Source organism: Mus musculus, chromosome 3 (assembly GCF_000001635.26).
Source record: "Mus musculus strain C57BL/6J chromosome 3, GRCm38.p6 C57BL/6J".
NCBI lineage: Eukaryota > Metazoa > Chordata > Mammalia > Rodentia > Muridae > Mus > Mus musculus.
The window spans coordinates 55,181,985-55,209,957 of NC_000069.6; the positions used below are offsets into that span (position 1 = coordinate 55,181,985).

Consider the following 27,973-nt stretch of genomic DNA (forward strand, 5'->3'; position numbering starts at 1 on the left):
GTCCCCGGGGGGACGCGCTCCCTGCCTCTTGCTCCGCCCCCTCAGCGCGGGCCCGCCAAGAAGCTGCAGAGCAGTAGACGCCATGGCCGACCGGATCAGCACTGGGGAGCTAGGCCGGAGGCCTGGGCAGGTAGGACCTGGAGGGAGGCGGTTGTGAGCATCACCCGCACCTAGAGCTGCAGGCCCAGCCCTGCAAGGGCTCACCCAGGACAGGCTCCATCAAGGGCCTGGGGCCGCGTGCTCCTGAGTGGGGATGTTAGCTCCCGCAAGCAGGCCCCAGGGCCAGACTTCGAACCCCTGACCCTGGAGCTCGGGAACAGAACCCCGCGGGAGGGTCTTAGAAGTGGGAGACCCGGAGTTGAGCTTTGCTTCGGGGAAGGTTTGGGCTTCAGGAACGGAACGCGCATTCATCTGCGTTTATTTCCGGCTTTCCTGTCCCTGGACTGTTGGCCTCGCGAAGATGGCGACCAGAAGTGGCCTTGCTCAAACAAAGCCTGCCTGCCAGTGTACACAGGGCAGTGTCCGCCCCCGGCAGACAGAGGTCCCAGAAACGCACCTCGATCAGACCCTTGGTGACCCACAGGGTAACTGTACTGGATTATCTCAGGCCGGGTGACTTTTGCCCACGATGGCCGCACTTTCATGGCCGAAAGGGTTGCGGCGAATTCCAGGCCTGGTGTGGGCTCTGGTGTGAGGCCCAGCTTTTGAGACAAAACAAAACAGCAGGAAAACGGATGGCCTGGCTAGAGAAGCGTAGAGGGCCATTACTCACCCCGGAAAGCAAAGCCGGTGGAGGTATCTGTTGTTCCACAGAGCTTTTTGGACAATACGAAGGGACACTTTGTACCTAGATGAGTTGTTAAAATTCCCCAGGAGCCTTTGTCTGTTTAGTCTTCTGACCCCTTAAACACAAGCTTCTGGAAACCGAATTATTTCTGTAGCTCATTTAACGGGATTCGAGGATTCTAGGCGAGGGGTTTGTGCATGCGCGAAAGCTCCAAGGAAAGGGACTTGAGTGGCGCTGGACGAAGCAAGGCTGCGCAAGATGGAATTCTGAGTAAAATACCTGCCTGTCTAGAACACAGATAAGTGTGGATCCTGACACTACGTAGTGTGGAGCCCCCGCTGAATTTTGTGGTCCTCTGGGGGGGGGGGGAACCCAACAACAACAACAACAAAAACCCAGCAGCTTGCTCCGTCTCTCCAGATAGAGTTAAAACCCTAGCTTTCTGGGAAACAGGGAGGCCAGTGATTGCCCTCTGAGAGCTCAGGCCTAGGCAGCCGCTGCTGCTACTGATTGTCAGCGCTGCTCTCCCTGATAAGAGTGACATAAATAACAGCTCACTAAAACGAAGGAGTGATTTGTTCTAAGCACTTCAGCATCTGCTATTACTAATTAAGGGTTTAGACCGTCACCGATTGCAGATGGAAATCTAGAGCCTCACAGTCGTAGAGACTGCAGTGCCCTGGTTGTGAGGTCAGAAACGAGACAGAGTAGATAAGGATATTGGCTGTGGTGCGGCCTTATAAAACTGCCCATAATTAAAGAATGTGTGGCAGGGTATTAATGGGGCATATCCCAAGAGAGCATGGGATTTCATTTTCACTTCATTTTTTTTTTAAATTTCCCAATGAATATGTATTTTTAAGTACACTAAGCAATTCATACAGAAAAAAACTTGCTGTCAAATGAAATCTAGTCAATTGTGTTCTTAGGTAGAAATCGTAGGGCTGTTAAAATGCAATTTTGCAAATGAGAATATGCTAGGCTTTTCCATTTCTTTTATTATAGGCAGGCCTTATTTATTGCCTGTGTTCAGATGTTACACCATCAACAAGATACTAAGTAAATATTCAAATCTATGTTGCATATACTTTATTTGCTAAATTTACATGACTGGATTGTGGACTTGACTGGCATCCTCCGTGTTCTAGTCTGTGTGACTGCTGACACCCTGAGTACATTGTAGCTCTGATCTCCTCGGCCAGGGAAAGAAGCTCAGATCTTTTGGGAACAGCTCTGTTTTGTACTGCGTGCCTCAGCACATACCACTCAGCAAACCTTAGACTCCTGCACAGAGCATGGCTTCCCATGCCGCCGCTCTCCCACCCCTGTCTGCTTTCCCTCCCCAACTCCTCAGTCCTTCCCTTTGTCTCTGTTCTAGCTCTTGACTCTTGTGCACAAAACTGGGGATGCTCAGAGTGGAGCCTGGGAGGGGACTCAGGTAGTTAGAGCACCAGGTACCACCTAGAAAAAGGTTTAAGTAGGTAACTGCTTCTCTGCTCTCTGCTTCTCTGCTCTCTGCTTCTCTGCTCTCTGCCCTTCTCAGAGCCCTGGATTCCGGATGTGCAGAGCACAGAGCTACCCAGAGCTGTCTCTGCTGCCCAGCCTAAGTGCATCCTCCCTCTAATTCCTTTTCCCATCCTGTCTGGGCGTGTGTGTGTGTGTGTGTGTGTGTGTGTGTGTGTTGTGCCCAGGTTTGGTATTTAAGGAAATATAGAGGTGTCTACCATGCACGGTGGGTTTGCCCTTCAGATGCAGGTCATGTCCCTTACATAGAGCCAGCAGTGATACCTGGCAGGAACCGAGAGGCAGATGCTGGTCTCTGCCTGGAAACCTTTGCTCCCTTGGCTCCACGGCAGAGTGGAGTGGGCTGGTAACCAAGGCTCACACACTGTTCTGCATTTGAATGGTTCTAAGCCCTGTGCCCTGGGCTACAGAGAAGGTATGAAAGGCCCTGTGTGGGGGGCTCCTGGCTGTCCCTTCACCTGTGTTCACTGCCACTGCTCAGTAGACCTTACCTATGGTGACAGTAATTATCAAGCACAATTAAGCCAGAACACAAAGTGGAAAGATGTCTGAGAAGACGAAGAGAATAGAACTTCCTAATGGAAAGGTTTACAAATCAGTCCCTCCCCAGACCACTGGCTTATACCTATTTTTAAATGTCATTATTCTTACCACATAGTTTTATTCTCAAATGGCCCAGTGAGAGAAAACTCAACCATATCAAAATAAAAGAAATATTAGGAGGCTGGAGAGGTGGGTGGCTTAGTTGCCAAAGTGCTTGCAGCTTGAGCCTGAGAGCCTGAGTTTGGCACCTAGTACCCACATAGAAGCTGATGCAGCAGCATCCATTTGTAACCCCAGGACTGGAGAAGAGGGGCCTGAGACAGGGAGATCCCTGGGGCTTGTTGGCCAGCCAGTGGGTACCAATTTAGTCCAGTGGGTAAACCCAAGTTTGGTGAGAGGCTTTGCCTCAAAATACAAGGTGGAGAGTAAGTAAGGAAGACACACCCATACCCATCACATACACATTATATATACATATACTACCTACACATACCACTCACACGCATGCCACATAAACACTCACACCCAACATACACACCACATCCAGATACTATATACATACCACATAAACACATACCATATACATACTTAACAGAAACATTCATATCATTTAGGGTTACCTTATCTGTATTATGTAGATTATATTTGCACATTTGTAGTTGCTTCAACTAAATCCATTATTTAAAAACAACAGCAAAACTATAACCCTCATATAGCTGCTCTCACAACCACTTATTACTGAGTGTTACAGCATCTTGGCTTTAGGGGTTTCAGGAAGGTTCTGGAATGGAATTACTTGTGTAATTACAGTATCGTTGGACAACAGACACTAATGAGTTGCACCCGAAATGCAACTGGACCTATGGTGTGGTTTTCAGAGGAAGTCAAAGAGATCAGAAGGGCCTTGGTGTTCTACCTATGTCACTGCAGTTTCCAGAAGCTGAGACAGGAGGATAGCATCTTTAAAGCCAGCCTGGGCAATATACCAAGGGTGTCTCAAATAATGAATGAATGAATGATTTTTAAATGAAAAGGTTATGGTGTGTTTTGAAAATATTAGGGTATTTGAGGAAAATCGAAGTAAGTTTGGTGAAGTAGGCTGAGTTTAGATTGCAAAAAACCAAACCAAACCAATCAAACAAACAAAAGGCCCCACACGTTAACGAGTGGGCATTTTTTATCTTTTCTGAGGTTGGTGGGTGTTGGTGAGTGGCTCCGGCCTGTGGAGTGAGCATAAGTGCTTCCTCCACCGCCTCTGTCCTAAACCACACAGCAGAAGGCACTTTTGAAATAATGAAGCCTCCAGCCAGTAAATATCACAGAATAAGAGAGGGAGGGGCCACCCTATGTTAAAACCTAAGGAGAGTCGGCTACAGAAGGCAATGCATGGCTCTTGACAGAATCTTGATGGCAACACAGCAGTTTCTTTCATAACCTAAAAAAATCTGCGGTCAGACTTAAAATCTAGACAGCGATGGATCACATGTCCACTCAGAGGAAGGCTACACCTCTAAGGGAGAGAAGAGAGGCTGGGGTGAAGCAGAGGGTGGACAGGTCCACACGTGTGCAGAGGCTGATCGCCTGCTGTGGAAGTAGCTGCATGCAGAACACCTGGAGCAAGGATGCTTTAGTTCCAGGATATGCCTGTGAACTGTTCTCTATGGAAAATGAGCTGCACGTGGGACTCAGGTTTCCCAGCGTGGGGAACTGCCAGTCCGCTGTGTGGCCAGGAACAGGCACAGCCACGCAGCACTAGGCTCTGCTCTTCAGCCCTTTTTCCAGTTTACTGCTCACAGTAGACCCAAATCATATTCACAGCTACTCAGTCCTTGATTCATAAGATTTTTAGACATAGAGAGCTGCACCAGTTACATACATCGTGAACTGCTTGATTATGAAATTCACATCCCAATGTGTTGAAGTGAGAAGGTAGAGCTGTTCCAAGGTGATTAGGTCACAAAGGTACATTGCCATTAGGAATAAGATTAGTGGTCCTGAAAAAGAGGCCCACGGTGGACTTGTCAACTCTTGTACTGTGTGCTCTCACATGGTACCATGACCTTCACTCCATGCTGGGCCTGCCAACACCTTAATCTTGGACTTTCCAGTCTTCAGAGTGGCAAGAAATAAATTTGTTTTGTTCACAAGCAGCCTTGCTTTGGTGCTTTTAAAAAGCTGGAAAGGCTAGGACAAAAGAGAATACAAATAAATTTTTGAATCCTAATTTTCAAGGCTGAGGAAATAGCATGGTTGGTAAAGTGCTTATGTGTAAGCAGGAGGATTTAAGTCCACCTACATAAAGACCAGGCATGGGCATTCCAGGACCCTCCTACTCCCCTGAACTGGGAAGGCAGAGGCAGGGAGCCCCTGAAACTCACTGGTCAGCCAGTTTAGTCAAATCTGTGAGCTCCGGGTCAGTGAAAGACTCTGCCTCAAAAAGGAGATGGAGAACAACAGAGGAAGAGATCCCATACAGACTTCTATTCACCGCATGCAGGCATGTGCACGCACAGGCAGTCCCACGTTAACACAGAAGGCACGACTGTGTGTTCATGCAGTTCTAGCTCTGTCAAAGTGGAGATTTGGGGATTCCTGGCCAGCCACCCTATCATACTTAGAAAGTTCCAAGCTCAAAAGACTGGCCCCAAAACTCAAGGTGGATAATACCTGAAAAATGACAGAGTTGTCCTGTGACCTCCACACATAGATATACATGCATGCACACACAAAGACACAAGTAAAATCTGAATCTATATATTCAGAGAAGTAATTACATCCTAAAATAACAGGTTATTTAGAAAATAAAACCTTAAAAACTCACAATTCATATCACATTCAGTACTTTTAAAGGACCAAAGACCAAGAAAGCTTTCTGGAAAGACTCTTCTGTCACAGAGATGTGGAGAGAAAGACTCTACCTGGGCTTCTAGCATTTCACAACAGATTCCCAAAGAGGGAAAGACAACAGAGAGGAGAAAGTGATCTGTGATTGAAGAAATGTTATCTGTTTCCAGAACAGGTAATAACTGCTCATACTCAGACACAGAAGATAAAAAAAAAAAATCCAACATGAAATCACCCAAAGAAAGCCAAGTTGCTTGGTGCCTTCAACTACCACTCTGAATACCGCAAGGTGATGAACCATCATCTTCAAAATTCAAAGACAGTGATTTTGACCCAAATCGGCTAGAGCTAGCCCTGACCTGTCAGAACACTGTGACAGCATTTTCAGGCAAGAAGAATCTCCTGAGCCTGCACTGAAATTCAATAAAGCAGATCCCAGGAAGGAGCAAATATAAGGAACAGCACAGATCAAAGAAATGATAACAAAAATCATTATGTGTAAATATTAATTATAAATACCAAAAAAATCCCAGGCATTCCCAGCAGAAGTGCAGCTTTGTATAGAGAGAGAGACAAGGGTCTCACTGCAACCCATGGTTTGCATGTGACCAAGGATTGTTATGACCAAGTCCCAACACACAACCATAATCTCACTTTAAGCATTATGAAATGTTTTTGTATAAGAATTTTGCCTGCATGATGCTTGTGCATCTTATGTGTGCCTGGTGCCTATGAGGCCAGAAGAGGGCACCGTTTCCCTTGTGGAGATAGACAGCATCTATTAGCTTCCACAGGGGTGCTGAGAACAAATCTGGGTACTCTTTAAGGGTGGGCAGGGCTTTTAACGATTGAACCATCACTCCAGCACCAAATTTAGATTTTTAAAAAAACTTGTTCTCTGGAATGTGTTTTTAACCCAAATCAATCATGTGTGACTCACTGATAGGCCTTTCTCACAAAATCCACTTTCCAGGAGAAAGTTCTGATTAGGAAGTTGGATCAAAAGAACTTGGCCTGTTGCTGGGTGATGGCTCATGCCTTTAGACCCAGCACTCAGCAGGCAGAGGTAGGCAGATCTCATAAGATCAAGGCTAGCCTGATCTACAGATCGAGTTCCAGGACAGCCATGGGTACACAAAGAAATCCTGTCTCTAAAAGGCTGGAAATAATAATCATAATGATAATAATGATAATAATAAGAAGAACCTTACCTGTTAATGGAATAAGAGAGAAGTTTTTAGGGAAACCACACTATAATGGCCTTAGCGGACAGGATCTTAACAAAGTACAGGATGCTCAGACCCAAGCCCAGGCCTGGGCATGGAGGCAGTGAAGAGCTTCCTGCCCTCGAGTGCTTAGGGTCGACTGCCCTGCTCCTTGAGTTGTCACTCTTGTTTGGTAGTTACATGTGACCTCTACTTTCTTCCTTCTCTTTTAGGGCAGAGTAAATCTTTTGCTGGTTGGAGATGCCACAAGATACTTCCTGGCTGGCTCTATGCAGAAATTCTTTCCTAGCACAGCACAGATCACCCTGACCATCAGCAATGTGAAGAAGGTCGCCGTGCTTTTGGCTGCTAACTCGTTTGACATAATTTTCTTGAAGGTGACTTCCACTCTAACTGCAGAGGAGCAGGAGGCTGCCAAGTTAATTAGGTAAAAATTTCCAAATCTTGACATTGTCTTTAAAATTGCTCTTAAAACCTATTTCTTAAATACATAAGATATATTGATATATTAAGTACATAAGATATAATATGTTAATATACTTGATTGTTATACAATATATTGATATACTTGACATCAAATTTGTCCCCTGTGAGTTTTAAGATAAAGCATATCTTCATGGGTAGAAGTTTCGTAGTGCAGTCAGTTCTCTGGCTGATTTGACATGTCACTGTAAGAATTAGCATGGCAGTCTGAGCAGGAATAGGCAGGAGTGACATCAGAGGCGTTGATTGATCATAGAAAATTATCTGGTGTGTAATGCTGATATTAGTCCCATAGGTATGCTTTTTAAATAACTGTCATTACGATGGCTCCTCTTTTCAGAGTTTATTAAGAGTTCTGGTGTATATTAAAGCAAGTGAGCATTATCAATTCTTTAATGTTGAAATATCTAGTCAGAGTTGAGTGATTCTTGCTTATGATTCTAAAAAAACTTGACAAAAATTCAAAATTCTACTTTCTCTTCCTTGTATTATTTGGGCTTTTTTTGAGGGAGGTGGGGGTCTTTTTTTTTATTTGGTCTTAAATTATACATGTATATCTTTTTCAAACACACACAGAGGTATTTGTTTTAAGGGGGTTTTAGTTTTATGCAAATTTCCCCAATCCAGATTTTGCCGATTTTATTCCTATAGTGGTCTTGAAATGTCCTCCATTCCTCAACCTTTTTCAAACTAATGAGGAGTTTGAAAATGTGGATAGAGTTTAGATTCTCTTCTTTAGTTAAGAAAGAAGAGCCCATCACATCCTCGCTGATTTGAGATGCTGAGTTTTAAATATTTTTGCATCATTTTAAATTCTCAAAGTGAAAGGCGTCTATAGTTCGGTTGCTAGTAAGTTAAGGCCTTGAGTCTGGTCTTTCGGACTGATTATTTTGCTTCATTGTAACACTTTCCCCTCAGATCTGGCAAGAAGAAAAACACACATTTGCTGTTTGCTTTTGTAATACCTGAAAGACTTAAAGGTATGTACTTGACTGCCTGCTATAACATGGGTTTCATTTTCAGGTAGAAATGACCAGGTTTGTGGTAACATGGTTTTTGTAGGCTATGTTTCAGAATATGGAGCTGACATTAGTTTCAGTGAGCCGCTGACCTTGGAAAAAGTGAACACGGTGATACACTACTGGAAAACGTATTTCACAAATACGGGTGAGTTAGAAATGCATTCGTAAAGCTTTAAAATGTTCACTAACATTCTATAAACCATGTTTGCACATCTCTAAATTAATCTCCCACTTAAGCCTTTTATTGTGAATTAACAATTTGCTATGTATTTTATAAGAGTGTATATTTTATCATAGCCAGAAAGTATGTGTAAATAGAGGAAAAATCTTTTGTTTTTATTTGCAAGAGAAGCTGAAATGTTCAGAAATTTCAAATGAGTTAGTTGCATGATAGTTGTGTGATGAAGGGTTCTGTTTGTTTTTGTTTTTGTTTGGGATTGTTATTATGTGTCTTTTCATTTGGTAACTTAGCTACCATCATATCTTTGTTTTTAAAATATGATTGATCAGACTACTTCATTACAGAGATATCCAAAAAGTAGGGCATTAACTTGGAATTGCACAGTAACTCCGTTGCAAAACATTTTTGTAATTATTTACCTCTTTCATGCCTGAAGGGTCATTCTTTCTCTTTCATCGTCTGAGATACAAAGCATTAATGACAATGCCGCAATTAGATCTCTTCTTTGTAATCCTCTTACCCATTGGATTGTGTGCATTGCAACATTTAAACACTAATTCAATTAGCTCCTCCTAAAGGGGCAGTAGGCATCCTCCAACTCCTGGAATTCATGTAGTTCAATAATTATTTTTGCTTGATAGAGGTTGGGATACTAGCTGGGAAATCCTTCAGGATTAAGTCCGTATCACATGGAGAACATTGGGCAAGGAGTGGAGAGTTTTTGCTATGTCATACGAGTAAAATCTGGAGACCTAAGATAAAGTTTGATGGCTGTATTGACAATACTGCATGGACATTTGTGACTTATTGAGGTGAACCATTTTAAGTGTTTTCAACACATGCACAAGGAAGTAATTATGGAAGGTGATGAACATATTAACTTGACTGTGTTATTTTTACATTATATATGCTTATCAACTAGACACACTGCAAATACACACACACATCCCACATTCACCATTATATTTCTATAAAGCAATAAACCTTTTCAAAATTTAAATTTCATATTTTCTTGAACCATACTGAGGACTGTTATATATGTTTACATTCTAGAGTCAATGTGTCTGCCTCTTTATAGTGCTAGCTTTCAATAGTCAGAGTCGTGAGTTCTCTTTGTAGCACCTTCTCTCACCATGCCATCTTCCCCAAGCCCTACCCAGTGTGGCTTCAGAGTTCTTCCTGGGTATGACTAAGCATGTGGTCAGGGCCCCTTTGCAATCTCTGCTCTGGTCTTCAGTCAAACAGCAGCTGCCCATCACCTGTCCCGCACCTTTGATGGATCCCAACCATTCTCCAGTTGGTTTATCTTTGGTCCGAGGACTAACAGCTGCAGAATTTTTATGGCTCTGAGGCCACAACTTGACAGTGCAGTTGCTTGACATTTACTTATAAATAGGAAGGTGATACATAAACTCAGTTGGGGACACTATAAACTATGTCGCTTGGTTAGAAGGTTCTTACTGGTAAGAGGATGTCCTGGCGGGCAGTGTGCGCAGCCTTTCATTGAAACTTTCTAATCTTAGTGGTTTTATGCTTCATGGACTGAAACCTATCACTTGCTTTCTATTTTTAAAACCCTGCTTTGTAAAAATAATTGGCAGTGATTTTATGTTTAAAACGAGCCTCTTTCCAAACTTTCAATAGATATGGAAAACACTGAGTTGCCTCCAGAATGCCGGCTGTACTTTCAGACGTCCCGCAGTGAACTCGGAGGGCGTTTTTCTACAGATATGTTTCTTTGGTTAGTTTTTTTTTAAATGTTTTTTCTATTTTTCCATGTCATGTATGTTTACCATGTACATTTTACTAAAAGATACTGCAGAGAACTTAATAATAGGAGACCAGGCCAAGTGCTGAGCACGGTGCAGAGAGAAGGGCTCTTCCTAGGAAGACAGGTGACAGCCTTCTGTTTCAGATTCTAGAGTGGAGATCATGAGTATACCTCACAAGATGATTCAACTCATTATCAGAAAGCACACTGATGTTCAAATAAAATAACAGCAGACTCCCTCTTTTTCAAACACACATTCAAAACTCTGATATTTGCACAAGCACAGCCTTACCTAGTTTTGTCCCCATTGTGTTTTGAACTCAGAAACTCAAAACTTCAACTAGTCTCAGATATCCCATGAAGGAAGCGCTTTGTTTTGTTTCATAGGGCAATCAATCATTCAATCTCCCTCCCTCCGTCCCTCCCTCCCTGTCTCTCCGTCTCCCTCCACCCTCTGTCTCTGTCTCTATCTCTCTGTGTGTCTTGCTTGTTCTCCTGCAGGCTGTTGATCTTGGGTCAGACTCTTCCTTTGTTAGCTTTGCATGTTGGATAAAAACCAGCTTTGTGTGGCTGCTGCCCTCTCTTTTTACACCAAGGCCATTTTAAATAGAGCTTAGAGCACAGGGGTGGACAAATGCTGAAACCCATGGATGCTGATGATGGTGAAAATTCTGAGTCGGGCACTTCTAGAATGTGTAGAATGTAGCCCTCTGCTGTGTAGAAGAACAAGGGAGGGGCTTGGCAGCCAGTTCTGTGGCAAACCAAAGATGATTTCACTTAAGTGGCACATGGATAGCAAAAGCTTTGTGAATCTTATTTAGCAGCTGAGCCTCAAAGAGCTTTTTGGGACGATGACTCCTTAACTGGCCTATGAGGTAGGGAAGGGTATTGTGAGGTTTCATGAATTTCATATGCTACGTTGAAAGCATTCTCAGTGTCTACTAACTTTGAAGTTTTCTTTATCCTCCCTCATAATCAAAGTAAAATTTCCAGTCAAGTTTTGCCCTTTTGGATAAAGAACATGGAATTACAGGGCTAGAGAGTAATAAAGCACTTGTCTACAAGCAAGGACATGAGCTTCAGACCCAGGACTCAGATACAAAAGCTTTAAGGCACGAGTGCTCAGAATCCCAGCACTGGGGAGGTGAAGACAGGAGGAGGCTCCTTGAGGCGCCAGCCAGCCAGCCCAGCCCACTGGGTGAGCCTCAGCCCAGTGAGAGACACTGGGGAACAGTGCCTGAGCACAGACACCAAGGTTGATAGCTCTCTCTCTCTCTCTCTCTCTCTCTCTCTCTCTCTTCTCTCTTCTCTCTCTCTCCCCTGCCCCATACACACACACAATTATTTTTCAAAAAATTTAAAAACATATAAAACAGTACAAAGGGGGCCTGTAGAGATGGCTCAGCAGTTAGGAGCATTGGCCATTCTCCTAGAGGAACCAGGTTCAGTTCCCTGCACCCAGTCACCCTGTCTGTGACTGCAGTTCCAGGGGTCCTATTCCCTTTTTTGGCATCCCTAGGGTCCAGACACACATGTATTACCTATATACCCATAAAATAAAAATTAATAAAATAGTTCAAACCATAAAGTTCTAGATCTCAACCTTCCTAATGCCATGACCCATTAATCCAGTTCCTCATGTTGCAGTTTACCCTAACCATAAAATTATTTTTGTTGCTTCTTCATAATTAATTTTGCTATAGTTATGAACGTAATGTAAATGTTTTTGGAGATAGAAGGTTGTCAGAGGGGCAGAGTCCCACAGGTCTAGAACCACTGTTCTAGATAGCAGAGTCAGAACAACATCCATTAAATGACAAAATTTAAAAGGAGAGAAGCCTTTGCTGATCAAGCTAGAACAGAACATGTAAAGTTTCTCTATTCTTTTCTCTTTAATGGACCTTAACTTTTAAAAATGTAGTTCATGTGTTTGGGTGTGCCTTGCTGCACATATATCTATGTACCACAGACGTATTATGCCCTCAGAGGCCAAAAGAGAGCATCAGATACCTTGGAAATGAGTTACAGATGGTTATGAGCCACCATATGGGTGATGGAAATTGAATCTAGGTCCATCCAGTGCTGTTAATCACTGAGCCATTTCTGTAGCCCCATGAGCCTTAACTTTTAAAGGGTAAATACAGCTGTGGTGTGATTTACAGTGGGACTGTAAGACCCAGTAGAAACAATTGTGAATAAAAACTACGTCCAATCTGCCTGCCATCATAGCTTGCCCTGTAACAACCTCAGAACACTTAAAGTTAGTTCACAGTAGAGCAGGAGCCATCTTACTCAGTCTGCCTGTCTAAGCATCACCTAGGATAGGTGATTATCAAATAAGCTGGAGGGAGAAATGGACTGTGGTGGATGCTATACACCACCATGAAGTTAACAAAATGTGTTGCCAGTGACTGCTTGGAATTTAGAATAGCCATGATTGATAAGACAAGACTGTCTTAGTCCTGATTATATTTGTATTTAATCAGTGCATTTTAGAATTTTAATCATCGGATTTATGATATTTTGAAAACTGAAGGAAAAGATTCGGTACCAAATGTGTCAGGTACAGTGATTTAATGTATTCTCCTCTTTTGTATGAGGCAGGAGACACTCTCTGGCTGATGAGTGAATTACTGCTTGAAATTGACAGAAAGTTGCCTGGCAATCTTTCTCTTTAATAAGTGACACGATTCTCACTTGCTTGTAGCTCTGAACTGCTGAAGAATGACGCTAGACTTGGATTAAAGGCCCCGTTGTCGAGTCTAGACAAAAGCAAACAGGCGTCTTTTCTTCACTCAACCAAAGAAAAGCTGAGACGGTGAGTGGCCGTGGAACCTGTGGTCGCTGGGTTATTTCTTCACACAGAGAAACCACTTCCACAGATCCCACAACTTTCACACTGCCAAAAGTCTGCATGAAACTAGTGAATGTGACCACTGAACATATGCCACCCATCCAGCATGTGGTCACCAAGAGGGACTAAAGAGCTGCCACAGCCTGATGGGAGAGCAGTAACGATTCTAAGTGGTGGGAATAGAAATATTCGTCTTCAGTTCCCCTAAGTTCCCTGTGTATTCAGAAGTTTTCTTAATACACACCGAATGATGTGCAATGGCATTTTTCATTGTGAAAGTGACATACATCTATCTATCTATCAGAACTATAGAAAAGGCAGAAATTATTGTCAATAGCTGAGTCAGCTATAGATAACAATGGCTTAATGTCTTTGTTTTCAGCCCTTTTTGTATTTCATTCTTGCTTCTAACATATTATTCCCACTGCCAATGAAATTCTGAAGATCTGACTTGCCATAATTCACTATTAGGCAACTTCTCATACTCAACTGAGACTGCTCTGCCCACAGAGACTCTGCTGTGCGTTTTATCTTAGATTCTTTTGTAAGTGAAGTTTTTATGTGTGAAACATTCAAAGCCTTCCAAGTGTCCAGCTGTTGGCTCCTCAGTGCTTCCCCCTAGAATAGTTCTTGAGACAACTCTGCAGAATCCCAAAGATCCTGAAGCCCAATAAAACTACCGCTTATTTTCTACCCTTATATATGCCAAATGATAGATATTTTTAGTCTGTTTTTCTTCTCTTCTGAAATTAAGAGAAACTTAGGGACTTTCCTAAGATTCCAGATAGTGATTGTTAGTCACCCTGCCCAAGTCAAGGCTGTGACTGGACAAAGCAAGTGCTAAGGGAAAAATGCCAAGGGCTTGAATCGATTTTGAGTCAATTAGATCTACATTTTTCCATGTGTCTCTCCTGAGACACATTTGAGATTTAGTGTCCTTTGAATGCTAGCCTGGACATTGCCTTGTTCATCTGTTTAGGAAAACTATCTTCTTGCTTTCCTCCGGCTCAGACCACAGCATGATCTGTGAAACTCACGTGGTACAAGACACACACACACATGATTTATTTCTTGGTAAAAATATGCTCCAAACCTAGGTCCTGACTCTTCTGGCCCACTAAGCTTCTACTGTGAATTTACAAAATGATGTCTATATATCATGTGATTCTTTCCTGAGGGCAGAGTGTCTGCAGTTCTTCATGGGCTTTGAGCGGTGTGCTTGTACTGTCTGGGCACCACAGCAGTGGGCCTGGTTGAGGGAGCTGGGGCTGGCCTGGCACAGACTCTGTACTTTGGCAGTTATCCCTCTGAGTGGGGACCCTGGGGGTTTTGATTTCAGGAGCTGTGAATGGCTCTTGGCCTATGGGAACATGGTCTTCCTCTTAAACAGGGGTCAGATGAAGATAGAGACAGTCCATTTCAACAAAATCCCAGGAAAAAGAATTGTTCCTTCAGATAAACAAAGAGGAGGTAATGCTTCGTTCTTTTCATACAATCATTTGTACAGAGAACGCATCAAGTCTTGCTGTGAGCAGCTGCGCACGCTCCTGCCATACGTCAAGGGGAGGAAGAGCGATGTGGCATCAGTTATCGAGGCCACAGTTGATTATGTGAAGCAGGTCCGGGAGTCTCTCTCTCCAGCCATTATGGCCCAGGTACTCAGTTTCTCAAGTCTTATTCATGCTTCCATGCAGCAGTTTTATTTTTGTTCCTGTTACTGCACATCCATGTGTGTGTCTGTAGGTCTGTTTTACAGATGCATCTTTGTACTTGTTTAGGTTACAGAAGCCATTCAGAACAATAGAAGGTTTTCTAAGAGACAGATGCCCATCGAGCTGTTCCTTCCATTCTCAGCCACATCACAGAGGTATGGCAAGAGCATGTGAATCCACAGTCTGTGTGTTGTTTTCCCTCCTGTTCATGCTGGATGATGGTACAGGAACTGAAGACATACATATTTGTTAGGGATTCACGACTGTCTCCCACTGCCAGTTCTGATCATCTTATTACTGTGATGAACACATCCCGTATCCCCAGGGCTGTGGGCTTCCATCCTATGACACACACCCTGTTAGCCCTGAGAACCTTAAAATGGGGCCTCTTGACTCCATCTCAGTGACTCTGCATGTCCAGCGGGGTCAGAATGGATTCTATAAATCCTCTACAGGGGTTGAGGGCTATGGAGTATCTAGAACTAGTTAGTACGCAGTCCTGAAACTCACAGGTACAAAATGTGACATGCCAAGGAATGACTTCCTTACTCAAGTCTTATAAGTATATGCAAGCAAAGAGAAACAGAAACAACCTTTGAAGGATCCTCAAAGGTCCCAAGTACCACTATGTTATATTTAAATAATCTGTAGCTGAAACTTGTCAGGGTTTTTTAGATCTTGTCTAATAGAAAATCTTTAAAGACCTTGGAGCGACGGCTCAGGAGTTCAGAGCACTTACTGCTCTTGCAGAGGACCTGGGTTCAGTTCCTAGCACCCTCATGGAAACTTACAACCAACTGTAACTCAAGTTCCATAGGACCTGATGGCCTCTTCTGGTCCCTGTAGGAACTGCATAGGTATGGTACACTGATGTACATGCAGACAAACACTCATACATATAAACACATCTTTTAAAAAAAAAATTAGGTATTTTCTTATTTTACGTTTCAAATGCTATGTCAAAAGTCCCCAATACACTCCCCACCCCACTCCCCTATCCACCCACTCCCACTTCTTGGCCCTGGAGTTCCCCTGTACTGAGGCATATAAAGTTTGCAAGACCAAGGGGCCTCTCTGCCCAATGATGGCCAACTAGGCCATCCTCTGATACATATGCAGCTAGAGACACGAGCTCTGAGGGTACTGGTTAGTTCATATTGTTTTTCCACCTATAGGGTTGCAGTTCCCTTTAGCTCCTTGGGTACTTTCTCTAGTTCCTCCATTGGGGGCCCTGTGTTCCATCCAATAACTGACTGTGAGCATCCACTTCTGTGTTTGCCAGGCATTGCATAGCCTCACAAGAGACAGCTATATCAGGGTCCTTTCAGCAAAATCTTGCTGGCGTATGCAATGGTGTCTGCGTTTGGAGGCTGATTATGGGATGGATCCCTGGGTGTGGCAGTCTCTAGATGGTCCATCCTTTTGTCTCAGCTCCATATTTTGTCTCTGTAACTCCTTCCCTGGGTGTTTTGTTCCCAATTCTAAGAAGGAGCAAAGTGACCACACTTTGGTCTTTGTTCTTCTTGAGTTTCATGTGTTTTGCAACTTGTATCTTGGGTATTTTAAGTTTCTGGGCTAATATCCACTTATCAGTGAGTACATATCATGTGAGTTCTTTGTGATTGGGTTCTCACTCAGGATGATGCCCTCCAGGTCCATCCATTTGCCTAGGAATTTCATAAATTCATTCTTTTTAATAGCTGAGTAGTACTCCATTGTGTAAATGTAACACATTTTCTCTATCCATTCCTCTGTTGAGGGGCATCTGGGTTCTTTCCAGCTTCTGGCTATTATAAATAAGGCTGCTATGAACATAGTGGAGCATGTGTCCTTCTTACCAGTTGGAATGTCTTCTGGATATAGGCCCAGGAGAGGTATTGTGGGATCCTCCAGTAGTACTATGTCCAATTCTCTGAGGAACTGCCAGACTGATTTCCAGAGTGGATGTACCAGCTTGCAATCCCACCAATAATGGAGGCTTGTTCCTATTTCTCCACATCCTCGCCAGCATCTGCTGTCACCTGAATTTTTGATCTTAGCCATTCTGACTGGTATGAGGTGGAATCTTGGGGTTGTTTTGATTTGCATTTCCCTGATGATTAAGGATGTTGAACATTTTTTCAGGTGCTTCTCAGCCATTAGGTATTCCTCAGGTGAGAATTCTTTTAGCTCTGTACCCCATTTTTTAATGGGGTTATTTGATTTTCTGGAGCCTACCTTCTTGAGTTCTTTATATATATTGGATATTAGTCCTCTATCTGATTTAGGATTGTTAAAGATCCTTTCCCAATCTGTTGGTGGTCTTTTTGTCTTATTGACAGTGCCTTTTGCCTTACAAAAGCTTTGCAATTTTATGAAGTCCCATTTGTTGAATCTCGATCTTACAGAACAAGCCATTGCTGTTCTATTCAGGAATTTTTCCCCTGTGCCCATATCTTCAAGGCTTTTCCCCACTCTCTCCTCTATAAGTTTCAGTGTCACTGGTTTTATGTGGAGTTCCTTGATCCACTTAGATTTGACCTTGGTACAAGGAGATAGGAATGGATCAATTCACATTCTTCTACATGAAAACCGCCAGTTGTGCCAGCACCATTTGTTGAAAATGCTGTCTTTTTTTCCACTGGATGGTTTTAGCTCCCTTGTTAAAGATCAAGTGACTATAGGTGTCTGGGTTCATTTCTGGGTCTTCAATTCTGTTCCATTGGTCTACTTGTCTGTCGCAATACCAGTACCATGCAGTTTTTAACACAATTGCTCTGTAGTACAGCTCTGTAGTACAGCATGGTGATTCCACCAGAGGTTCTTTTATCCTTGAGAAGAGTTTTTGCTATCCTAGGTTTTTTCTTATTCCAGATGAATTTGCAAATTGCCCTTTCTAATTCGTTGAAGAATTGAGTTGGAATTTTGATGGGGATTGCTTTGAATCTGTAGATTGCTTTTGGCAAGATAACCATTTTTACCATATTGATCCTGCCAATACATGAGCATGGGAGATCTTTCCATCTTCTAAGATCTTTGATTTCTTTCTTCAGAGACTTGAAGTTCTTATCATACAGATCTTTCACTTCCTTAGTTAGAGTCACACCAAGGTATTTTATATTATTTGTGACTACTGTGAAGGGTGTTGTTTCCCTAATTCCTTTCTCAGCCTGTTTATTCTTTGTATAGAGAAAGGCCATTGACTTGTTTGAGTTAATTTTATATCCAGCTACTTCACCGAAGCTGTTTATCAGGTTTAGGAGTTCTCTGGTGGAATTTTTAGGGTCACTTATATATACTATCATATCATCTACAAATAATGATATTTTGACTTCTTCCTTTCCAATTTGTATCCCCTTGACCTCCTTTTGTTGTCGAATTGCTCTGTCTAGGACTTCAACTACTATATTGAATAGGTAGGGAGAAAGTGGGCAGCCTTGTCTAGTCCCTGATTTTAGTGGGATTGCTTCCAGCTTCTCACTTTTTACTTTGATGTTGCCTACTGGTTTGCTGTAGATTGCTTTTATCATGTTTAGGTATGGGCCTTGAATTCCTGATCTTCCAAGACTTTTATCATGAATGGGTGTTGGATTTTGTCAAATGCTTTCTCAGCATCTAAGGAGATGATCATGTGGTTTTTGTCTTTGAGTTTGTTTATATAATGGATTACGTTGATGGATTTCCGTATATTAAACCATCCCTGCATCCCTGGAATAAAACCTACTTGGTCAGGATGGATGATTGCTTTAATATTTTCTTGGATTCTGTTAGTGAGAATTTTATTGAGTATTTTTGCATCGATATTCATAAGGGAAATTGGTCTAAAGTTCGCTATCTTTGTTGGGTCTTTCTGTGGTTTAGGTATCAGAGTAATTGTGGCTTCATAGAATGAATTGGGTAGAGTACCTTCTTTTTCTATTTTGTGGAGTAGTTTGAGAAGAACTAGAATTAGACCTTCTTTGAAGGTCTGATAGAACTCTGCACTAAACCCATCTGGTCCTGGGCTTTTTGTGGTTGGAAGACTATTAATGACTACTTCTATTTCTTTAGGGGATATAGGACTGTTTAGGTCATTAATCTGATCCTGATTTAACTTTGGTACCTGGTATCTGTCTAGAAATTTGTCCATTTCATCCAGGTTTTCCAGTTTTGTTGGGTATAGCCTTTTGTAGAAGGATCTGATGGTGTTTTGGATTTCTTCAGGATCTGTTGTTATGTCTCCCTTTTCATTTCTGATTTTGTTTATTAGGATACTGTCCCTGTGCCCTCTAGTGTGTCTGGCTAAGGGTTTATCTATCTTGTTAGTTTTCTCAAAGAACCAGCTCCTCCTTTGGTTGATGCTTTGAATAGTTCTTCTTGTTTCCACTTGGTTGATTTCACCCCTGAGTTTGATTATTTCCTGCTGTCTACTCCTCTTGGGTGAATTTGCTTATTTTTGTTCTAGAGCTTTTAGGTGTGTTGTCAAGCTGCTAGTGTGTGCTCTCTCTAGTTTCTTTTTGTAGGCACTCAGAGCTATGAGTTTTCCTCTTAGAAATGCTTTCATTGTGTCCCATAAGTTTGGGAATGCTGTGGCTTCATTTTCATTGAACTCTAAAAAGTCTTTAATTTCTTTCTTTATTCCTTCCTTGACCAAGGTATCATTGAGAAGAGTGTTGTTCAGTTTCCACATGAATGTTGGCTTTCTACTATTTATGTTGTTATTGAAGATAAGCCTTAGTCCATGGTGATCTGATAGGATGCTTGGGACAATTTCAATATTTTTGTATCTGTTGAGGCCTGTTTTGTGACAAATTATATGGTCAGTTTTGGAGAAGGTACCATGAGGTGCTGAGAAGAAGGTATATCCTTTTGTTTTAGGATAAAATGTTCTGTAGATATCTGTTAAGTCCATTTGTTTCATAACTTCTGTTAGTTTCACTGTATCCCTGTTTAGTTTCTGTTTCCATGATCTGTCCATTGATGAAAGTGGTGTGTTGAAGTCTCCCACTATTATTGTGTGAGGTGCAATGTGTGCTTTGAGCTTTACTAAAGTTTCTTTAATGAATGTTGCTGCCCCTGCACTTGGAGCATAGATATTCAGAATTGAGAGTTCCTTTTGGAAGATTTTACCTTTGATGAGTATGAAGTGTCCCTCCTTGTCTTTTTTGATAACTTTGGGTTGGAAGTCGATTTTATTAGATATTAGAATGGCTACTCCAGCTTGTTTCTTCAGACCATTTGCTTGGAAAATTGTTTTCCAGCCTTTCACTCTGAGGGAGTGTCTGTCTTTTTCCCTGAGATGGGTTTCCTTTAAGCAGCAGAATGTTGGGTCCTGTTTGTGTAGCCAGTCTGTTAGTCTATGTCTTTTTATTGGGGAATTGAGTCCATTGATATTAAGGGATATTAAGGAAAAGTAATTGTTGCTTCCTGTTATTTTTGTTGCTAGAGTTGGGATTCTGTTCTTGTGGCTGTCTTCTTTTAGGTTTCTTGAAGGATTACTTTCTTGCTTTTTCTAAGGCGTGGTTTCTGTCCTTGTATTGGTTTTTTTTTTTTTTTTTTTTGTTATTATCCTTTGAAGGGCTGGGTTTGTGGAAAGATATTGTGTGAATTTGGTTTTTTAATAGAATACTTTGGTTTCTCCATCTATCGTAATTGAGAGTTTGGCTGGGTATAGTAGCTTGGGCTGGCATTTGTTTTCTCTTAGTGTCTGCATAACATCTGTCCAGGATCTTCTGGCTTTCATAGTCTCTGGTGAAAAGTCTGGTGTAATTCTGATAGGCCTGCCTTTATATGTTACTTGACCTTTTTCCGTGTTGCTTTTAATATTTTGTCTTTATTTAGTGCGTTTGTTGTTCTGATTATTATGTATCGGGAGGAATTTCTTTTCTGGTCCAGTCTATTTGGAGTTCTGTAGGCTTCTTGTATGTTCATGGGCATCTCTTTCTTTAGGTATGAGAAGTTTTCTTCTATAATTTTGTTGAAGATATTTGCTGGCCCTTTAAGTTGAAAATCTTCATTCTCATCTACTCTTATTATCTGTAGGTTTGGTCTTCTCATTTTGTCCTGGAATTCCTGGATGTTTTGAGTTAGGATCTTTTTGCATTTTGCATTTTCTTTTATTGCTGTGTCCATGTTCCCTATGGAATCTTCTGCACCTGAGATTCTCTCTTCCATCTCTTGTATTCTGTTGCTGATGCTCACATCTATGTTTCCTGATTTCTTTCCTAGGGTTTCTATCTCCAGAGTTGTCTCTCTTTGGGTTTTCTTTATTGTTTCTTGTTCCCTTTTTAGATCCTGGTTGGTTTTGCTCAATTCCATCTCCTTTTTATTATTGTTTCATGTAACTCTCTAAGGCATTTTTGTGTTTCCTCTTTAAAGGCTTCTAGCTGTTTACCTGTATCTTCCTTTATTTCCTTCTTAAGGTCCTCCATCATCATCATAAGAAGTGACTCTAGATCCATGGCTTGTTTTTCTGGTGTGATGGTGTATCCAGGACTTGTTATGGTGGGAGAATTTGGTTCTGATGATGCCAAGTACCCTTGGTTTCTGTTGCTTCTGTTCTTATGCTTGCTTCCTGACATTTCATTATCTCAAGTATTTGTTGTCCTTAATATATCTGATTGGAGCCTGTCCTTCTTATAATCCCAGTTGATTCAGGACTCCTCAGAGTCCAGCTTTCTCTGTGATCCTTTGCTTGTGGGCTCCTGTGAACCTGAGGTTCTGGGTGTGTCAGAGTTCTTGGCAGTCAAGTTCCCCTGAGACCCTGAAATACTGGTGTGACCAAGCTCTTTTATCCTGGGATCCTGTTGTCAAAGATCCTGGGCATTTTACAGTGCCTGGAAGTGGTGTCTCCTTTGAGGAGCGTGGAGCTGTCTGGTCAGTGGTCCTAAGATCGCGTGGAGAGTCCTCTAGGGAACTTGGGGGTGTCCGACGACTCCATGCCCAAGGTGACCAGGTGCTGACGCCGACCGGAAGGGACTTGTGACCCTGGTCAGGCCAGGTTTTTTGCTTCCCTAATGCTGTCTCAGGTCCCGAGATTGGATTGGAACAGAAGTTGTGTTCCACTCACCAGAGGTCCTAAGATCATGTGGAGAGTCCTCTAGGGAACTTGGGGGTGTCCGACGACTCCATGCCCAAGGTGACCAGGTGCTGATGCCGACCGGAAGGGACTTGTGACCCTGGTCAGGCCAGGTTTTTTGCTTCCCTAATGCTGTCTCAGGTCCCGCGATTGGATTGGAACAGAAGTTGTGTTCCACTCACCAGAGGTCCTAAGATCATGTGGAGAGTCCTCTAGGGAACTTGGGGGTGTCCGACGACTCTGCGTCCAAGGTGACCCAGTTAAACACATCTTTTAAAACACAATTCAGAAAAGCCTTTGAATCCAGCACTGTTGGTATTTTCTACCTGGAGGGATGTGTGAAGTGAATCTTTCTTGTCTTCCCAGGGAAGATGCCATGCTGACCAGCGCTTTCTCACCTGTGCAAGAGATTCAGCTCCTGGCTGATCGGGGCCTGAACGTGTATTCCATGACTGCTGCAGGAGGAGCTTTGGAGGGAGCAGTGAGAGGTAAGCAGTGCCTAACACTGCAGCTCACAGAGCATGTGAAGAAAGGCTCTGCAGCCCCTGGCCCCTGACTCCCTATTCATTTCCTGTATAATCACGTGGTCAAGTGGAGTTGAAATATCGCCCAGTGAGTCCTGGCTTCACCATCTTGAAGTACTTAAATTGAATATTTTAGTTCCTTTTGTGTCAGTGTGGCAGAATTCCTAACAGAGAGACCCCAGGAAGGAACGGCTTATCTCCTAATGCTAGACGATTTAGTCTTGAGATGGCAGAGACAAGCATGGCACCATTCACACAGTAGGACATCACAAAGCAGGGGACCAGGAATCAGAGCAGGATTTACACAGTAGGACTTGTACCCATGTAGGGCTGGTTCTAAGTCCCTCTGCAGATACCAGATCTTCAGAGTCTCAAGTCCCTTCTATAAAATGGAATACATTTGCATATAACCTGGGCATATACTGCTGCTTATATGAAGTCTGTTGTGGGTTGGATGATACCTGATATACAATGTAAATTTACACAGATGGTTGTTACATTACATTGTTTAAAGAGCCAAGTCTGTCCATGTTTTGTATAGCCTCACTGTAGTTGATTTAAAAACAGAACAAACCCTTTGACTCCATGGTTAGTTAATCCCCAGCTCGGTGGTGCAGAGGACTGACCGTGCTCACTGTATCAGTGCTGATGGTGTGCTGAGCATTTAGAACCTTAGTTTATTTACTTTCCAGGCCTTTATTTAGAGGCTCTACTCTGAGTCCGTCTGGACCACCTAGTTAAAGGCACTCTTTCCTGTGTGTACACACAGTACAGCCCACTCTTAGCCCACGTTTCCACTTGGATTTGTCTTCAGGGTACTCACCACCCGTGCTCTTAATATGTGTGCTTTGTTATTGGCTGCCTTCTTCCATTACTGTGTCAGCCCCATGAAGGCAGGAAGTTTCCCCTCCTGCTTGATTCATTGCTATAGTTTTAGTAGAGCAACCACACTAGAGCAGTGGAGGTCAAGAAATACATATACTACAAATACCCATGTGGACACAGGCACCCCTCCTTCCAGAGGCCCTTCTGTTATACTTTTGGCAGTCTTTGGCATTCCCACATAGTTATGGAAATAATGGTGGGAATGAACCAAGCTGGCGGGAAAGAATCCAGGTCCAGTTTGTGGCTTTTGGTGTTCCTGAAGGCTACTCTCCCCATAGAGGAGCCAGTAAAATGCAGACCTTCTAATCGAGTGGCTGGTGCTGAGTGACAGGAAGTCTCCTGTCCTCAGCGTCTTTTGTGACTCTTTCTGATTCCTTCCCCCTAAGAATTGTGTTGTCATGGCATCCCCCCGTGCTGGGAATATCCTTGACTTTCACTCTCCCAACTAATTGCAAAACTGTCTTCTGGTTCTCAGCTTGGCATCCCTGCCTCCGATGGCAGTGCATGGAGAGATGAGATGCAGTCCTTCTTTGTATGAAACTCAGTGGCAGACAGGATCACAAAAGCAAACTGCACTGCTCAGTGTGTTTAAGAGCACAATAGATGCCCCATGCCATGCACAGAGACATGCCATGCATGTCTAGGGGAACAGGGGCAGTTCTGGGACAAATGATATTTCTACGGTTGTGTCCAAAGTCAGAAGAGAAGGGGCCAACTTAGAACACAGCCCTCCTTGGTCCTGAAGTTAGGGAAATAAATGCAGGACACTTCAGTGGTCTATTTAGGCCTTTCTCTTCATCACCTGGGAGATTGGAGGAGACTAGGGAAAAAAAAAAAGAATGCAGTTAAGCTACTCAGAGTGCCCTGGCTCAGTGTGAAGTGGAAGGATTAAAGTGATAAAATTAAGGTGGGGCCATGCTCAGGACCTCTTAACGATATACCTTTATACAAAACACTATTTATGTTCTGTAAAAACAGTGTTGATGACAGCATGTTCAGGATTTTCTGTACTTGAATGTTTTGTGAAATTACATCACCCAGAGAGACCACTCTGGGAAAGACACAGTTATGCTAGAACTGTATATAATTTTCCCCTCTAGATTGGTCATCCCATTTTTATCTCTTAACTTTAAAAAATATTTATCTATTTTATGTGTGCGAGTGTTTCCCTGCTTGTATGCATATGTACCATGTATACGCAGTACCTGTGGAGGCCAGAAGAGGGTGTTGAAGCATCTGGAACTGTGAGCTGCCTGTTGTGTGTGCTGGAAACCTAGCTCAGTCCTCTACAGCAGTGGGGTGTGCTCTTAACACTGAGCCAGTGCTCCAGGCCTGGAGGCTACTTTTAAAGCATTACATGTTTTACAAATCTTTGAATTCTAGCTACTTTGTAGAACTAAAATATAACTGTGTGTTGGTCTAACCTACTTTACTTGTAAGAAAAAAATAAGCCACGTTTTCTTTGTAGCTTAATGTATTTGTTTTTTGTGTCTTTGTTTTGTTTTGTTTTGTTTCTCTCATGTTCTTCCTTGCTTTAGAGGCGTGGAGTTAGGGGTTGTATTGCTATGGTAAGACACCATGACCAAAACTCAGCTTGGGGGAGGAAAGGGTTTGTATCATTGGACAGCTTGCATTGTAAGGCTGTTGGAGCAGGAGCTCAGGGTAGGAGCTTGGAGACTGGCACTGAATTAGAGGCCATGGAAGAGTGCTGCTTCCTGGCTTTTTCTTCCTGCTTCCTTCTAATCCCAGAACCGCCAGCCCAGAGCTGGCCCTCCCACATCAATAAGAAAATGTACTGTGGACTTGCTAGTCTTTGGGAAGAATTTTCTTTATTGGGAGTCCCTGTTCCCAGATGACTCTAGCTTGTGTTGTGTTAACATAAAACTAACCAGAACAGATGGTCAGTTTGGTTATGATGGTAGCCAATCACTCACACACACACACACACACACACACACACACACACACACACACACACACACACACACACACCACTGCCTGTCCTCTGAAATCTCTTGAGATACACGAATGCTAACGTGCAGTGTTTGTATCGAGCTGTTACAGGAATAGGCACTGGGTTATCCACCAGTGGTTAAGTGCAGTAGCTGTGTCAATATGAGGAAATGAGATAGAGAGCCATGCATTTCCAATACGGTAGTCAGAGCCACAGAGGTGTGCACAGTGCTCACAGATTCCTGTTTTCCTTCCTGTTACAGGTCAGCCAGGCTCTGTTTCCGAGAGCTCTATTGAGGATCTGTATAAGACTCGCGTCCCCAGCACAGCCCGATCTCTGAATTCCTTCCACTCTGTCAAATACACTTCTGGAACTGTCTCTCCCCATGAGGCAGCTGCCAGGACAAATCAGAACATTTCCACTTATTTGCCACCCACTGCACCCAGTGTGTCCAACTTTATTCCTCAGCACTGCAATGCCATGCTTTGCCCAGCACGCCCAACCAGTCCCAACTGCCTGGTAAGTGAGTAAGAGACTTCTGTGGTCTGTGAGTGAGACTGGATCCTCTCCAGCCTCCGAAGGCCCTGAGCCACACTCGGCTGTTAATGCCCTGGTCCCAAAGCTCAGCTTGCACCACAAGAGCTGAGCCGATTTCTAAGTCACTATGGGAACGGTGATAATTGCTGTAGTTAAACCAGTCCCCTATTCTCCACACTGCAGACCCGGTGTCTGGATGTCTGCTGTCATGAATCTGGATGTGGCCTAGCTAGTCTAGCATTAGGTGACCAGGGGGAAACTGACTTTTTTGGATCTAGTTACTTCTCCCTCTCTGTGCTTCTACCCGGAATTCCTTGGATGTGACAGCCCATTCTTTGATCTTCATTCTCAGCTGACCCCTGACAGCCTCTGTTGTCTCTCGGCATCAGTAGATTCCCTCACTGGATTAAAACCCGTCCTTTTTTTTTTCCATTAGACAGAGTTCAGATGCTGGTTTGTATGCACCAGTCATTTGGACTCCATCATGCTTTGATGCTGTGCTTACTGGTATTTCTGGGAAAGTAGTGTCTACAGACATTATGCTCACACTCATGAGGTGTCGGGGATACAACCAGAGAAGCAGGCAGCTGTGATATGGGTTGAAGCATGATGGTAGAGGACATATAGTTGAGTTAGTTACTGCTGACTCATGGAGAAATACTTGCAGTCTAATCCAAGATCTAGAGACAAAGAATTAACCTCACAGCGGGTCTGGAATCAGAGCTGAGCAGAGAAGAAGTGTTGGGTGGATGGACCGCACTATAGAGTGAAGGGCATCTCTTCATTTTAGTTTTTAGTTGCTGACATGTACTTACCTTATATGTAGAGTTAGCATAAGAAAATCATTATTTTTGTTATTTTTATTGTGTTTTGTTTTTTGAAATATGTATGTGTTCATGTTTGTGTGCATGTGTGTCTGTGTGCTCGCCACAGTGCACATGTGGAAGTCAGAGGACAACTCTTGGGAATTGTTTCTTCCTTTCTTCCCTGTTGAGGCTTCTCCCTTGTCTCTGCTGCAGTGCACTCCGGGCCATGAGCTTGCAGCCAGTTCTCGCGCTGCCTCAGCCAGCATCTTTCGTGGATTCCGTGCGGCGTCAGCTTCGGATCACCAGGCCTCTCAGCCACCTGCTCTGCCATCTCCACAGCCTCACGACAGTAGTTACTTTTAAGAAACATTAATATTTGAAAATATGTAGGTTTGGTTGCCTGAAGTTAGCTTTATTAACTTTCATGATGCAGACATGCATTTGTGACGTTGTAAGAATGGGCTAAACTCAATTAATGTGCACTTCTCCCTCCAACAGTCTGGGTCGTATTAACGGTCCATGTGTGGGGCTCATATTCTAGATCACATGCCGGGCACAGTTGTTCAGTTGAGGAAGAAGGGACAAAGAAAGATACTTGAAATCTGCTGCCCCCGTTGTCTGATAAATGTGCTAGAACCATCCAAAGGTACCTAGAAAGATTGTTGACGACAGTGAGAACCTTGTGTTCTCAGGCATCTTCATCCATGTTGGGATTTCCCTGGCCAGTGAGCTGCAAGCAGCGCAGCCTAAGTGACCCACACACACATTAATTCTACCAAAAAGTAATTGTGACGTTACTGTGAAAACCATACTACAAAGAAGGCCCATGTGGGTGTAAGCTTCTACAACCAGGCAGGCCAGCACGCACGGCTCCTGCAGCCTGGTGATTGGCTCTGTCATTGATTTCTGTTGGTATCTTTTCTAGATTGGCATTTGAAAGAGCCCCCTTCTTCCATCATCATCCAAACTAAGATAAGCAGGCTATAAGGAGCGGCAGCCCTGCCCTCTTGGCGATGTGGGTAGATTGCTGTGCTTTCCGCTGGGTTTGCAGGCTTGTGAGTAGAATGGCAGCCAGGAGGGGCATTGCTTTCCTTGCTGAACCCACACATTTCTGTCCTTGCCTTAACAGGGTGTTTGAGCAACTGTTGGAAACAAGGGGAGAGAAGGATGGCTGTTTTATATTTCACTGAAATGTTCTTACACAAACATTTTATTGTTAAAGTGTCTAGGTTTACCCTGCAATCCATTGTTTTGTTTAATAAAATGTTTTCTCTTTTATAATAA

At 43.1% G+C, this 27,973-nt stretch overlaps 1 protein-coding gene across 1 annotated transcript; it reads left to right on the forward strand.

Moving 5' to 3' along the window:
- The first annotated feature begins 59 nt into the window (after nucleotides 1-59).
- On the forward strand, nucleotides 60-27,973 carry Sohlh2 (spermatogenesis and oogenesis specific basic helix-loop-helix 2). Its single transcript, NM_028937.3, has 11 exons — nucleotides 60-130; nucleotides 7,137-7,351; nucleotides 8,326-8,387; nucleotides 8,470-8,574; nucleotides 10,255-10,351; nucleotides 13,089-13,199; nucleotides 14,743-14,890; nucleotides 15,014-15,102; nucleotides 22,350-22,471; nucleotides 25,609-25,865; nucleotides 26,903-27,973. The coding sequence occupies exons 1-11, from the start codon at nucleotides 83-85 to the stop codon at nucleotides 27,050-27,052; spliced, it is 1,404 nt and encodes a 467-aa protein (NP_083213.2). The 5' UTR covers nucleotides 60-82; the 3' UTR covers nucleotides 27,053-27,973.